The sequence below is a fragment of the Misgurnus anguillicaudatus genome, chromosome 3, assembly GCF_027580225.2.
Source record: "Misgurnus anguillicaudatus chromosome 3, ASM2758022v2, whole genome shotgun sequence".
Taxonomy (NCBI): domain Eukaryota; kingdom Metazoa; phylum Chordata; class Actinopteri; order Cypriniformes; family Cobitidae; genus Misgurnus; species Misgurnus anguillicaudatus.
In genome coordinates, this window is record NC_073339.2 from 47,308,908 (window position 1) to 47,325,444 (window position 16,537).

The 16,537-nt window shown below is 36.4% G+C and overlaps 2 protein-coding genes across 2 annotated transcripts; both read left to right on the plus strand.

The window, feature by feature from the left end:
• The first annotated feature begins 2,842 nt into the window (after window positions 1-2,842).
• On the plus strand, window positions 2,843-4,546 carry LOC129443778 (2-oxoglutarate receptor 1-like). The gene is made up of 2 exons (XM_055203966.2): window positions 2,843-2,962; window positions 3,316-4,546. The coding sequence occupies exon 2, from the start codon at window positions 3,324-3,326 to the stop codon at window positions 4,311-4,313; it is 990 nt and encodes a 329-aa protein (XP_055059941.2). The 5' UTR covers window positions 2,843-2,962; window positions 3,316-3,323; the 3' UTR covers window positions 4,314-4,546.
• Window positions 4,547-12,067: 7,521 nt separating this feature from the next.
• On the plus strand, window positions 12,068-15,021 carry LOC129445519 (2-oxoglutarate receptor 1-like). The gene is made up of 2 exons (XM_055206712.2): window positions 12,068-12,224; window positions 13,160-15,021. Exon 2 carries the CDS (start codon window positions 13,168-13,170, stop codon window positions 14,143-14,145), a length of 978 nt encoding a protein of 325 aa, XP_055062687.2. The 5' UTR covers window positions 12,068-12,224; window positions 13,160-13,167; the 3' UTR covers window positions 14,146-15,021.
• Window positions 15,022-16,537: the final 1,516 nt, after the last annotated feature.

The window sequence follows — 16,537 nt, forward strand, 5'->3', positions numbered from 1 at the left end:
AAAATAGGTCCCACAAGAGACTCTTTCAATGTAAGCCTGTGGGACTTTTTATTGTGTGTTTTATTGTCTAGCACGTAGATCACAGAAATATAACAACACATGTTTCCACATCATTTATGTTTAGTAATTTAGCAGCTTTTGTCCAAAGCGACTTACAAATGAGGTAAACAATAGAAGCAATTATAGCAACACAAGAACAGCAATACATAAGTGCACTGGAAATAGTCTCATTAAGTCTAACACAGTATACATAGCCATGGGTTGGTTAGTATTTTATTTAATTTTTTAAAGAATGTAAGGATAGAGATAAAGAAAAAGGAAAATAGAGAAAGATAGTAAGCCCTATATTAGGAAGTGAGGTAATGGTGGAAGAGATGGGTTTTAAGCCATTTTTGGGTACATAAGGCTGTATAAGCAAGCAAAGGTAAGTGGGTGCTGACCCAGTGGTGGTTTTAAAGGCCAGGAGCAGAGGTTTAAATTTGACACAAATTTAAACTTGACAAAGAGAGGAGTGACATATGCCTTCTTTAGCTCATTAAAGACCACTCTTGCCTCTGCGTTCTGCATCATCTGTAGGGGTTTGGGTGTGCAGGAAGTCCAGCCAGTAGCGCATTGCAGTAGTCCAGCCTGAACAGGACAAGAGCTTGGACTAGGACCTGTGTAGCATGCTCATTTAGGAAAGGTCTAATTTTCCTAATATTGTAGAGGATGAATCTACAAGAGCGGGCGATGCTGGCAACATGCTCTGTGAAGCTAAGCTGATCATCAATGACCACTCCAAGGTTTCTGGCTGTCCTGGAAGGCGTGATGGTCGAGGAACCTAGCTGAATGGAAAGGTTGTGATGAATCTTTGGTTCAGATGATATGACAATCAGTTTTGTCTTCACAAGGTTAAGCTGGAGATGATGATCCCTCATCCAGAGTGAGATGTCCCTCAGGCATTCTGAGATGCGGGTAGAAACTGTGGGATTATCAGGGTGGAACGACAAGTAGAGTTGAGTGTGGTAGGAAAAGCAATGTTTTCGAGTGACAGAACCCAGGGATGTCATGTATATCGAAAAGAGAAGTGGTCCAAGCACGGAGCCTTGAGGTACCCCGGTATTAAGACGTTGGGTTCGGGAAATGTCACCTCTCCAGGATACCCTAAATGACCTACCTGAGATGTACGACTTGAACCGTAGAAGCACCACAGGAGGATGTGGTGATTGGCCGTGTTAAAATGTGGTGAAATGTGGTGATTGACCGTGTCAAAAGCGGCTGATAGACCCAGTAAGATCAGCACAGATGATTTAGAGGCTGCCCTTGTCTGCCTTAGAGCTTCAATGACTGAGAGCAGCAGTCTTAGTGGAGTGATCGCCTTTGAAACCAGACTGATTGCTATCCAGGACGTTATATTATGTGAAGTACACCACGTGTTTGAGAGTCTTTGCAATGAAGAAAAGAAGAGAAATGGGTCTGTAGTTCTCTAGCATAGAAGAATTGAGTGTTGGTTTCTTTAGCCAGCAGCGGGGTTATCCGAGCCTCTTTAAATAATAATATATCATTACATTTATATAGCACTTTTCTGCAGCACTCAAAGCACTTAACATATGAACAGAGAAATCTTCTCAACCACCACCAATGTGCAGCATCCACCTAAATGCTGCGGGGAAGATACCAGTGGAAAAAGATGAATTGATAATGTGGGTGAGAGCAGGGATAACCGATGGAGAGATGGCCTGAAGGAGATGGGTGGGTATAGGATCTAGCGGGCAGGTAGTGGAGTTGTTAGAAGCAAAGACCTTGGAAATGTCCACATCAGATAGGAGAGAGAAGGAGGGAAACGAGCATGCCTCAGAGGTTTGAGCATGCACAAGAAGCAGCGGCTCGGAGAACTGACTGCTGATAGTATTCGTTTTCTTCACAAAGAAGGAAGCAAAATCATCAGCTGTTAAGTTTGATGAAGGTGGGGGGCAGGCAGAGAAAGAAGAGTAGAGCAGGTTTTGAAGAGAGTGCGAGAGTCAGGTAAGCTGTTGATTTTTGAGTATTGGGTCTTAGCAGAGGAGACATCCGTGAAGTAGGGGGCAAGAAGAGACTGATAGAGACAGAGGTAAGCAGGATCTTTCAATCTGCACCACTTCCTCTCTGCAGCCCTGAGTCTGGAGCGATGTTCACGGAGAACCTCAGATAGCCAAGGGGCAGATGATGTGGCCCGGGCCAGTCCAGATGTCAGAGGGAATAAACTGTCTAAGCAGAATGTAAGAGTGGAGCATAGAGTGTCGGTGACGTCATTTATATCTAACAGAGAGAGTTAATTTGGAGGGGGGAACGTTGTGTCGGAACAGGACCAATGGGAATTGTGTGCAGTGACTGGGGGAGTTAGGTTGAACTCAAGAGTGAGGAGGAAGTGATCAGATTTGTGTAGTGGGATGACCTGGTAAGTGGAACAGCAGCTAAATCATTTGAACATCAAGCCAAATCATTTGAATAATCACTACATATATAACAAGCCCTGTAGGTACTGCTAAGATCTACATGACATTACTGTATAACTACATTTTAAAAAGATAATTGTATGAACATGAAAATGAGTGTTTACTGAATTAGTATTAAATTAAATTATTTATTTGTAAATCATTAAAAAGTTATGAGTATAATTAGGCTAAATATTGACATGAATTAAATTTATCTGGGCTTGTCAGTAACATTAAATTTCAATGGGTATAATAACATTGACATCACATTACAAATGTGTCAACCTTTAGGTTGCCCCACCCGTAGTTCCTTATACATTTTTTTGTCTTTTCAGATGTATTTACGCTTTTATTTAGACACCACAAAAATGAAAGCAAATGAATACTTTTCCGCAGAAGGAAGTCAAAGCTATGGGTGGGAGGGTAAGATCATTTAAACTCTTTGAAGTCTGCTAGATCATCATAATCTTTTCATCAGCAGAGCCAGAGGTTGGTGGTGAAGTTTGATTGTAAGTATGTTTAATAAGTTTAAAAAATATATGTTTACAGAATAAATGTGATATGGTGACTACTCTGTAAAACATGAGTCTTTTTCATGAACATCAACACATTTAGTAAAACAAAAGTGTATAAAATAATAGGATAATATTATATTATCCCTCAAGTGATGTCGGGGACAAAATGATTTTAATATGCGCTGAAGACTGCATGCAGGTTAATGACTGTCTGAATTGAGAAAGGAATTATTGTTATAATATAGTTATAACACTATAATCTCTGTGATTCATGTCACACAGAACCATTTTTGTAATTTCATTTAACCCTTTGTCTTTATTCTCCATTTCCTTTTCTTTTTCTGCAGTGAGAATCATGTCGCAGAACAGTTTGAATGACAACTGCGTCCATGTTGATAAGCTTGTAAAGCGTTACTATCTGCCGGTCATGTACAGCATCATCTTTATTGTGGGTACGGTGGGGAACATCACAGCTCTGGTGGTGTACGTGTTTAAAGTACGGCCCTGGACTAACATGACCATCATCATGGTAAATCTTCTCGTCAGTGACCTCCTACTCATGTCCTCCCTGCCCTTCTTAGTTTACTTCTATAACAACAATGACATGTGGACGCTGGGACTTGATATGTGTCGCTTCACGCACTTCATCTTTCATTTTAACTTATATGGCAGCATCCTCTTCCTGACCTGTCTGTCCATCTTCCGCTACGTTGGAATTGTTCGTCCGGCGCAGAAGGAGAAAATGAAGAAGATGCGCTGGGGTGTGCTGGCCTGTGTGTTAGTCTGGGTTGTTGTACTAGCCATGATATCTCCAATCTTTAAAAACTTTGAATTAAAATTAAAAAACAACAAAACTGTATGTCCGGACCTTGCCAGCACTAACAAAGACTTCATCTGGCCGTATAGCTGGGTGCTGACTGTAGTGGGATATCTATCGCCTCTAATCGTGATCTGTTTGTGTTACTGGCGTATCATGAGAAAGTTAGGAAAGGGTGCTCACACAAAGAGCAGGGCAAGAATAAAGGCAAGAAGAGTTATTGTGTTGATATTGACCTGCTTTATTGTGTGTTACTTGCCTTATCACGTACTACGAGCTTTGAGAATTTACACAAGGATCACGCCGAATGTCACCTGCATGTTTGACCACGGTGCGCATGCTGTATATGTGATATCAAGACCGATCGCTGTTTCTAACACAGTTTTTAACATGATGCTGTACACATTGTCTGGGGATTCCTTTAAACAGGCCTTCATGGATTTCTTTAGGTGTAAACAGCTCATGGAAAAGAATAAAGAGAACAGTAAGGTGTCTGTGATCAGCAAATCCGAATCCGACTTACAGTAGTGTACGCTGTAAAACTTCTACATTTTTTTCAAATCAACATATATTTTTATGTTACATTTACATGTATTTATATTTAATTATCGGCATAAATATTTCTACACTGTAAAAATGCTTTGCTGCCTGAACATTTTTTGTTGGGTCAGCTCGGATTTACAAGTCATGTCAACAGAGATGAGTTGTCACAACTTATAAAATATAGTTGAGAAAAATCAACTTAATTTGATAAGTTATAACAACTTATCTCTAGTCAAGATAAATAATAGTAAGTTGAAATGACTTGTAAATCCGAGTTGATTCAACAAAAAAATTTAAGGCAGCAAAGTATTTTTTTTACAGTGTACCATTTCACTGTAAAAATGACTTCCTCTGTATTTAAGTCTTTTTTCAGTACAAATATCGAAACATTCTTGACCTAAGAAAATAAGCAATTTTTTCTAACATTTTTCTTGAACTAATTATTGAAAAAAAGTTCAAGATTTTTTTCTTACCCCATTGGCATTTCTTTTTTTTTGCTTGTTTTATGCACAAATTCACTTAAATTTGATGTTTTTTTTCTAGATTTATTTTCTATGTCATTTTTCTCATCAAGAAAATGCATTTTAATTTAAGCATTTTTAGACATTTGTACTGAAAACAAGACATAAATACTAAGTAAGAACGTCATTGCAGCGTTTAAGCTTTGAATTGTGATAAGTTGACATAACTTATAAAAACAAGTTGAAATTGATTAACTTTATTTATTAAGTTAAAGTAACATAAAAATGCATGTTGATTTGACATAATTTTTTACAGCATAGGCTAACATTACATGGTGTAACACAAAAACTTCAGTTTGCAGCGAGCTAAGTAATTACCAGGATATATTTGTATTATTAGAAAGAATGTGTTCATTTTTAACAGAGTGTTTTGTGTTATCCTATTTAACACATAATGTGTCATTTCATGTTGATTTTATGTTCAAATAAACAAAAAGGACAACACAAGATGTGTTAAAACAACACAAAGTGTTTTGTTAAAAAAACACAGAGATGTAATAAGTTAAGGACAACATATTAAATGTGTTGTCCTTAACTAGACACAATATGTGCTATTTTGGGTGTAAGTGTAAAAAAAGTGCAGTTTCATGTTTTTCTGTTTGTCTCTCATTTACTTAAATTACATTTGTGTTATATCTGCCACATTGCTGCCTTAAATTTGTTTAATCAAAACACTGATGTGTTACTGTAATTTTTTACACATATTTTTGTGTTATGTTTTTGTGTTGTCAAAAAACATTCATACATGCTTTCATTTATGAAATGTGAAATGCATAAAATAGTTATATTTGTAAAGTTGTTTAAAAAATAATCACATGCACTTTTAGTTTGTATCTTTGCCATATACACTGAAGACCTACATGATCAAATAATTTGTAAATATGTGTAACAATTTCAGAATTGCACTGGACTGTGAAAAAGACTGTACTATGTGATAACATACAAATCAAAGTGTTATTTAGTTACACCTGTCTGAATCTGTTGTTCTTACAGCTGTCTGAATGAAGAAGTTAAACATCTTATAAATAGAGGCATTAAGTGACAGTTCTTTCATCATATAGTCTGATGTTAATCTATGTAGTTAAGCTTAACAGTAAAGAAAGAGGAAGCTAGAAAAATATCTAGTTTCTTTTTATGTCACAGATCGACAGGTTTCCTTGATAAGTTTATTTTCTGAATAAACTATTAGTGATGACTTACACTGCTGTACATTGGTAAAAATATCAAATTATATTAAACAATACATGTTTTAAAAATGGCTAAACCTGTGTGAATGTTCATGGAATAAATGTAAAAGTAAACTCTAGAGAAAAGCATAAGTTACCACACCCTTTATTACATACTGAATATATATTCATATTCTTTCTGTAATGATTCTTTAATGATTTAAAGCACATTATAACCCTGCTGTTATGTTCAAATTTTAGCAACACTTTTAATGTTCATGTTGGGTTCAAATTGACTCAGATAGTTTAATATATGTGCTATTGAAAGTTACCAGAGGGACTATTTTCGGCTGCTGCGGAATATCATTGCGGCTGCTGCAGCCATGTTACGGCAGCAAAGTCCTTGGTTATTACGCCAGAATGAGAGTATAGTTCATAGCCATATCGGCCTAGAAAATCAAAAAAAAAAAATCCCGTCCGTTTTAGTACACAATGTAACTACAGAAGAGTCAAGTTTAACGCAATGCTAATGGTCTAATCAGATTCAATGGATTATGCTAAGCTATGCTAAAAGTGGTACCGCCAGACCTGGAAATTAGCTTTCTTATATCATTAGCTTTATTTTCATAAAAATAAAGTTTAAAAAGTTTAAAAGAAAGTTTTAACAGCATGTAAAACAGCATTAAGTCTCTCGAGCAATGCACCTCATGATGACCTCTGAATGTAAATTTTCTCTGCAAAACATTTCTTCTACGAGGAAGCTATTACTTACTATTGAGCCTAAACGAGAAGGAAGAAATACTTCTGCATATTCGTTTAAAGTGTAAAATACACTTATTTCGTTTCTTAAGGTGAACTAGAAAACAAAGTGAAAGAGTGTAACTTCCTAAAAGTGTAGGATTTCACAAACAGTTTGAACTGTGGGGGACTGACGTTGAATGAGGTTGATTTGATGTTTATTATCATTCCACATACAAGAAAACAATGAAGGAACTGAATGATGTGTCTGCATTGCAAACTACATTACATAAAATCCTGGTTTCATAGACAAGGCTTAGATAAAGCCAGCACTAGGCTTTAGTTAAAATAAGGTGTTTAAGCATTTTTAATTGGAAAGAGACGTCATTTGTATCTTCAGTGCAGATCTGTCAACATAAAGGTTATTTTCAGCTGAGACAGCTCAAACATGTGTTTTAATTTAGGACTAACCTTAAGCAAGAGTAAAAGTTGCACTAAACAGTTAAGCACGCAACCACAGGTGAGAATTAGTACAGTATTTGGATGTCTGAGATCAATTTAGAGAATCCTTAAAGATTCCTAAAATCCTTGAGCAAAATATTGCTTTTGTCTGACACCAAAGCTCCAATGCTTGCCTCAAACTCGAAAAGTCCTTGCAATGAACCACTGTTTTGAAGTTTGTAACGTTATGTCACTAGTAGTCATGTGAAATATGACGTCTGAAGCAAAAAAAATTGAAATATGTTATATATGAAAGTTCATACTAAGGGCCAATCCCATTTCTCTGTCTTAAGGGCGATTTATAGTCGTGCGCAGGTTCTACGCCGCAGCTACGGCGTAGGCTATCCGTAGCCTGTGCGTAGCTCTGCGTAGCCTGACGCGCACCTCACAAAAAATGTAACAGCGCGTCAGATCTACGCGGACCGCAAGCGCTGTGATTGGTCCACCAGAACCCCTCCCATCAGGTAAAAAAACTGCGTCATAGGTATTTCCGTTTGTGACGGTGAAAACAAAGATGAGGCAAGTTGAGGAGTGATTTAACTCAAACTGCATCAAAAGTCGCTGTTTATTTACTTCCATCATTGCTGGTCTTCTCAAATTATACACAACAAGTTCCTGTTTCTTCTTCGTTTGTGGGTTAACTTGCTAAGCTTCTTCTTCTTTCACGTTTGTGCTGCTACTGGGGTTACACGCGTGGATACTGCCTAACAGCGGTCGCGCGTGTGTTTGCACGTCGAAGCGGACGACGACGCAAAAGTATAAATGAAAACCGACGCGGAACCTACGCCGTCGCTGCTACGCCGTAGGACCTACGCACGACTATAACGAGCCCTTTACCCCTTCCCCTTACCCCTACCCCTTAGTTTTGCACGTTCACGTGAGAGTAAGGGCTATCCCAATTCTCATTTTGATCAAGGGGTAGGGCTAAGGGCAAGTGGTAGATACCCCTTAAAACCAAGAATTTCCGCGAGCTTACTTGAAACCAAGGGGTACCCAGAATACACTGCGCAACCGGCAAAAATGGCGGCCAGAGCGTCCCATAAATGTAAGTATTTTCGGCTTAATAATTAATTTAAAAATTACTAACGTCTTGTTTTGTGCTCTACACAGTCCTGTTCATATATATTTGAATTATGTTCTTAATTTAAATGTTTTAAAATTTCGCTAGTTTGCTACGCTAACGTTACGTTGCTGATTTGCACAACATTCCCGTATTTGCTGATTTGCACAACATTCCTGTATTTCTCTAACTAGCCATGAATGGACTGCATGCTTGTCTACAGTTTTAACTAAATTCCATTAACGTTAGCAGCGAATTTCGTTTGATATCAGTGCATAACACTACTTGCTTTGGAGACATCGGTACGTGCTTTACATATACCGTCCTGTATCACACAGGGACGCCAGAAGAAACTCGGCGGCTGATTCACTTTCGCTTACACTTGCACTCGGCATCTTGGAAGTTTGTGATCAACATTTGTCGCGTCTGGTGATGTTGCAGCCAGCAAACGACGATGTATGATGACGTAACCGTAACCAAGCGGTGTCTCATTTCATAGGGGTATGTTTTCACCCCTAGCGCTTAATACTTGGTTTTGAGGGACAAGGGCTAGGGGTAAGACGAAGTGGTAGGGGAAGGGGAAGGGGTAAGACAGAGAAATGGGATTGGCCCTAAATATATTTCCAAATTAAAAAATATATTAAATTGAGTACATCATTCTAGAAAATTTATATTTAACTTCCTTCACCCTGAAGCTATTTTGGGGATTTTCGCCTGGATTTGGCCTACCCAATTTCAAAAGCTTCCCATACCCACATGCAGAGGTTTACATACAAATGTTTGGTATCATTTTACAGGAAACCCTTTGAAATTACATAAAACACTGTTGAAAGTGCTAAACATGGTTGTATGTGATGTCAGTCCTCTAATAAACACAAAAATAAATAGGCGCTTTTTGATGTTTTTTTTTCTAAAGTTTTTATTTAAAAGTGTATAACTCTGGCCCTGAGTGCCTCAGCTCCCTGCAGACAGTTTTGGTTGATTCCAGCAATTGCCAGCTTACAGAGGATTTTTTTCTCTATCATAATCTATGCAAAAGTTATTTTACTCCAACTGATGGGAGGAATAATACCCTTTTTGTATACAATTTCTGCCTAAAAACATTTGAAGTGCTCCCATAACCACATACAGTGGAATAAATGCAATTTCTTGATATCATTTTAAAGAAAACCCTTTGAAGTTACATAAAAAGCTGCTGTTTGTGACAAATAGTGTTATTTATGTTGTTTTTCATATGAGGAAACACCAAATTTTCTTTTTATATGTTGTAAATACTGCCTCTGATAGTGTATAACTCTGGTTCTGGGTGCTCTAGCAGACTGCAGACAGTTCTGGTTGTTACCAGCAGCAGACAGTAAACAACCAAAAAAAGAATGATCTCTTTAGCATGTCGCATTCAAAAGTTATTTTCATTTTACTGAAGTGTCCGAAAATACATTTTTCATATAAATATTATTTTTTTGTTTTGGACATATAATAAATAACAAGGGATTATTCATGCACACAACCTAAGAAAATGCTGTGAATGGACTCATTTTTTAGAGTAGAACCTAAGAGAAAAGATGGTGTATCATTTGTGGCTATATGTGCTATCTGAGGCAGTCCACACTCAATTTTCCCATATGTTTACAAAAGATGATTTTTTACCTTATTATTCATTCAACTATTGTTGGATATGTGTTGATAATAGAACAAAAATAATGCTGTAGCCTTATTCCTGAGAATGAGAGCTTTCATTTGATATAAGACTTGCCCATGTTTGTCATACTTGAAAAATATGAAATATGTGAATATTAAATCATATACAAAATTATGGGGGGGGTGATAGTGTAAATTAAGTGTAAATAACTTTCTTACAGTAAAAGATTTCTCAAAGTGATGCATATCTGGAGAAAGTAGAGAGTCTAAGCTTTCAAACAGTATCTCATATGTGTTACTGGGGTCCATGATGGACCATTAAAGATTAAAAGAATATTTTATTTGAGTCAAAATACGAAATTTTGTACCCGGGACTGGGTCCTCAGGGTTTAAGAGGTTAAAATATATTTTTGGCTAGATACATTTTTATTTAATTATTATTATTATTATTATTATTATAATTTTTGCCATATGGGAACCACATAAATGGGGCGGTAACACTAGTAGGCCTACTTGCATTTTATGGTTGTCAGCTTTGTTGCATTACATTTACATCACCAGCAGATGGTGGTGTGCATTTTCTGTTTCAATAAAGCTTCGAGTATAATGAACCATTTTCGACACATTTGTATCGGAAAGAAATAATGCTTTGAAACGCTTCATTTGGCCATCACTAGAAACAGGACTAGACATGAATTTCCTTTAATATACAAAACTAACAAGCACAGGACAGCAAACACGGTGGCAGCCATTAAATAACAAGTGACAAGGATCAAACAATAACAATTAACGAGAAGACCAGGGGCGGGGTCAGAGACCTGACAAGAAAAAGCACATGGCTAGATAAACAACGCTAGTACGTGCCTCCACACAAAATATAGTACTGTCAGAACCCTGTCACCAGAAGCTAAGACAAAACAAGATCCTGACACTGTTGTATGTAGGAGATAGACCTGAACTGGCACAAAATAGACTGAAACCAGTTTAGCCTCAGATTCTTTACTGCAAAACAAACTGTTAGCTTTCTGAATATATAATAAATAAATCAGCCTCATGCTAAAGCACACAATCATTATTAATTTACCTTTAAGTGCTACCTTTTAGTCCTGAATTAAAATGTATAAATTATGATTGTTTTTCTTGTCATTATTCTATAACTGAAGTGTGCAAAGACTCGTGGGTAACAAGCTGAAAAGACAGAACAGATTATTCAGAAAATTAACAAACTTAGTCATACAATGTCTGTCCTACTGTGAATGCATTGTGCTAAGCTAAAATATTAACTTTTATTTATGCACAAAATTGTAAACTATTTAAATATCAACACACGCACACACATACATCGGTTACTAATAGGCTTTATGCCAAGCTGCACTACTTCCTGAACTTCAGCCAGCTCCTTGTTTCCTGTCTGCCATTATTGGACAAACTGATTAATCCAGGTGAATTGACCCATCTTAAAACCCATCATCTTTTCTTGATTCTACAATCACAACTGTTGCTTTCAAAGGAGTACCAAACATTAGCATTAATAATAACAAAAAAAAAAACTAGGTCAATTGAGGGAGTGACTCAATTCTTAAAACCTGACTGATTGGGAGTTGTTTAAAGTTGACAAACTAAACTGAAACTATTTTTTTATTTTATTACACGGTCTAATTATTTTTGTCCTTTTTATGAAAATTGTGAACACTACACTACACTACACTACACACTACTAGTTTTTCCAAGTCTTCATTTGTTTATTCCTTTATGTTTACGTTTCAACAATTACCGTACCGTGGGCATCACACCGAAATACCACCATACCGCAAATTTTTGATACCGCTACGTCCCTAGTAAATTGTGTTTGTTGTTAACTATAAATTAAAATGTCTTACGAGTGACAAAGGTGTTTATTCAAAAAAGTGTAAAAGATCACTTGCCAAATGTCATTAAGTAATGACATAAATGTTTACCTGGGCTGATCTGTGAAAACTATTACAAATAGGAAATGATAAAGTAAGAAATAACATAAGAGACACCAAAAAGTCTTCAGGTCCTTCCGTATTGTAGTTCCACATCAACATCAAGCTATTTATAAGGTATTTGGTATGTTGATGTCACAAAAGAAATGTAAATACATGTATGCCAATAACGAAAGTGAATTTTCCTCAGAAGTCAGTCAAAGGTTTGGTTGGGAGGGTGAAATGGTTTAAAGTGTCTAAACTATCTACTAGATCACCATAATCACTTCATCAGCAGTGCCAGAAGCTGGAGGTGAAGCGTGATTGTAAGTAGTAACCCTTGTAATAATTTTACCTTTAAAAAAAATGCATAAAGGTCATCAAGTTTACTGAATATGATATTATGATTACTCTGTAAAATATGGAATCAGTATTCTTGCCTTCTTTTCTAGCTTATTAAGGCTAAAATTGTAAGAAAAATGTTTTGGCATTTTTTCCCCTGTTTTAGACATCTGTATAGAACAAGTAAACATTTGCAAATGGAAAAATAAGATATATTCTCTCAAAACATATCTAAATAAAGCCTTTGACAGTTACGGCAGTAATGGACAAGCTAGCGGCGGTGGTGCAGTGGTTGTCGATATATGAAGACCTTAATTAAATACAATTTTAATAGAAAGTAAATATGGATGAGACATCGTTGCCCAAACAATAAGTGAAACAATGTACCAAAACCTGTAAGGGTGTACCAACACAAGGCATGGTTGCCTTTAACAAAGCTATGACACTTGACAGCCATGATTGTAACGCCTTTGCACAATTATTTTAGTTATGCAACACTCTTAAAAAATAAAGGTGTGTCACGATAACATAAAATAACCTTTTCTATTTTAATGGTTCTTTAAAGCATTTTTAACATCTGAAGACCCTGATGAACCTAAATAAGCATTAGTTGGACTTTCACACATGCTTCTGCGTATCAAATAATCAAGTGATTGACACTTTCTGTGGAAAAGCGCCTCCTCAATAATCAATATAACATGGCTGTCTGCATATTATTTGATAAACTAGATAAGAAGTGTGGATAAGGGTGTTTAAAAATCTCTAGCCTAATGTTCTGTCTGTGGTGAATGACTGTAGAGATGCAGGGGTTATTGTGTAAAATTGGTTGTACGCTATCTTATTCAGTCAAGACAAGTAGAGAACCACAACCATAATGGTTCTCTTTAACAATGTTCTTCATTTCCTTCTTTTTCTGCAGCGAGAACCATGTCGAATGACAACTGCACCCATGTGGATAATCTCGTAAAGCGCTACTATCTGCCGGTCATGTACAGCATCATCTTTATCGTGGGTACGGTGGGGAACATCACAGCTCTGGTGGTGTACGTGTTTAAAGTACGGCCCTGGACCAACACGACCATCATCATGGTAAATCTTCTCGTCAGTGACCTTCTACTCATGGTCTCCATGCCCTTCTTAGTTTGCTACTATAACCTCAATGAAACCTGGACACTGGGACTTGAAATGTGTCGCTTTACGCGCTTCATCTTTCATTTTAACTTATACGGCAGCATCCTCTTCCTGACCTGTCTGTCCATCTTCCGCTACGTTGGAGTCGTTCGCCTACCGCAAAGGGAGGACATTAAGAAGAAGCGCTGGGGTGTGCTGGCCTGTGTGTTGGTCTGGGTTGTTGTGGTGGCCATGATATCTCCAATGTTTAACAACTTTGAATTAGATTACAAAGACAACAAAACCGTATGTCCGGACCTCGCCAGCAGTAACACCAACTTCGCTTGGCCGTTTAGCTGGGTGCTGACTGTAGTGGGATATCTATCGCCTCTAATCGTGGTTTGTTTGTGTTACTGGCGTATCATGAGAAAGTTAAGGAAGGGTTCTCATACAGGTAGTGAGAAACGAATGAAGGCAAGAAGAGTTATTGTGTTGATATTGACCTGCTTTATTGTGTGTTTCTTGCCTTTTCACGTACTACGAGCTTTGAGAATTTACACAAGGATCATGCCGAATGTCACCTGCATGTTGGACCACGGTGCGCATGCTGCATATGTGATATCAAGACCGATCGCTGTTCTTAACATAGTTTTTAATATGATGCTGTACACATTGTCTGGGGATTCCTTTAAACAGGCCTTCATGGATTTCTTCAGATGTAAACAGCTCACGGAAAAGGCTAAAGAGATTTTTAAGGTGGCTGTGATCAACAAACCCTCATCCGACTTACAGTAGTGTATGATTAAAAGAAGTGAAATGTTCATTTTCCTAAAACACATAAATCCAAATGGGATATTTCCTTAAATGAGCTATTGGTAATGAAAAGTCACGCACTAAAGCCAACGTCTGAGAGACAATAAAATGACCAATCATCATGCACAAAAATGACTTCCTTACTCAGTATTTATGTCTTGTTTTCAGTAAAATTATCGGAAATGCTTAAAAATGCATAAGAAAATAATTCTTTCTTTTGTTTTTCGATTTTTGTCTCTTATTTACAGGTAATACATTCGTGATATATCACCCACACTGTAAAAAGTCGACCTCTACTTAAACCAAACCCTGTTTTATAAATGTCTAGACTTTTTTATTTATATGTGCTTTCATTTATGAAATGTGATTTTTTTTGCTAAGCAAAACTTTTGAAATTCATGGCTAACAATTTGTAAAGTTGCACTTTTTGTTTTTTTCTCTTTGCTGAAACAATTAAGACGTCACCTAAATGATCAAATAATTTGTAAATATGTGTAACAATTTAAGATCATATTGCTGTGGACTGTGTAAAGACTGTACTGTGTGATACAAATCAAAGTGTTATTTTGGTCACACCTGTCTGAATGAAGAATTTAAACATCTTATAAATATGAGCATTCAGTGACAGCTGTTTCATCATAGTCTGATGTGAATCTATTGTTTAGTTAAGCTTAACAGTAAAGCAAGAAGAATATCTAGAGTTTCTTTTTTGATATGCCATCCAAATGTTTAGTGTGAAGTTTATTTTCTCAACTGTTAGTGAAGACTTACACTGCTGTACATTGGTAAAAATATATATTATATATATATTATATTAAACAATAATTTTTTAAAAATTGCTAAACCTGTGTGTATGTTCGTGGAATAAATGTAAATGTGAGAAAAGCATAAAAGTTACCACGCCCTTTATTACATATGAATATACATTCATTCTTTATTTCACCTGTCGTAATTATTTAATGCAAATTTTAAATAAACCAAATGTTTCTTTTCTAACGAGTAGCTAAGAGCCGGGACTTTGCCTTTTACATCAGTGCATAAAAGTGAGTAATCTTAGTTGAAACAATAGCAAATAACAGTATGTCAACAGTTGTTGTATTGACTTGACTCTAATTTTATGTCTCCTCAAAAATGTTTAAAAAATGACCTGAAACAATGAAATAATTAAAAGAAACAGCATGAAAAACACCATGCAATGCACCTCATATACATAATTTCTGAATGTAAATTTTCTCTGCAAAACATTTCTTCTACGAGGAAGCTATTACTTACTATTGAGCTTGAATAAGAAGGAAGAAAATACTTCTACATATTCATTAAAAATGTCAAAAAACATTGAAATGTTGGCCAATCAAAATCAAGCATTTTCCAGAGCTGTGTAATAACTGGGAATAACAGACCTCAATATGTCACCACTAACCAATCAGAATCCAGTATTTAAAAGTGCTGTTTAATAATCATTTAAATTCTTTTTAAATAGTGTTTAAAGGTCTTTCATTGATAAATTCTGGATGATTGAAGCTGATTTTAAATCACATCTAAAACTATAATATTTGAATGATTTCTGAATGGTTCAATGAATCTATGGTTTCGTATGGTACTAGTATCCCAGCAAGCGTCTAATAGTCGTCCAAACACAGCCCAGAAATCTAGGCTAAAACATCTTCACTGTTAACTTGCTTACATGAATTTATTTTATTATTATAATTTTTTTTTTACTTGGTTACATGGTGTAATATCTTTTCATCCCAATCTCACTCTGCAGTGCCATCATAGACCTCTAGAGGGCGACAAACACGGATTGGTAATCCTGCAGTACAATTAGCCATTTGATATCAGACGGGACATCATACGGAGTCGTAAACTAAGCGAGCACGTGCAGTTTAAGGCCATGAGACAGAAAGTCCACATGAAGTGCGCCATTTGGGACAGGGTCATTGTGTCTACGGTCTTGTGATGGATCGTTGTGCATCTTTTGATGCCGTTGTGTGGTCTTGTCTCATCTTGTCCTGCCTTGCTAAGTGTCATATGTTATGTTATATTATTTGGATTATTGCCTTTTTGTTTGACCCCTCGAGGGTATTTTCTGTTATTTAATAAATAAGCCGTCTTCCCTCACACATGACACTACTAAATCAATAAAGATCTTTATAATGACAGGAGCATTAATTTTGTTTAATGAATTGTAGATAAATATTGAACTTCATGCTCACTATCTGTGTTCTTAAGTATCCCATTATGGAGAGAGAAACCACTACAAAATTACAAAAAAGTACTGACTTGAACTGAATCACAAATCAACTTTTTACCAGCCTGTCCTTTGAAAACAAGGATCTATCAGTAAAATTTGGGGAACAACAAAGCCTCAGTTAAA

What these genes read in the sequence shown, in the direction of transcription:
- LOC129443778 (XM_055203966.2), top strand. Translation starts at nt 3,324, where the DNA reads ATGTCGCAGAACAGTTTGAATGACAACTGCGTCCATGTTGATAAGCTT.
- LOC129445519 (XM_055206712.2), top strand. Translation starts at nt 13,168, where the DNA reads ATGTCGAATGACAACTGCACCCATGTGGATAATCTCGTAAAGCGCTAC.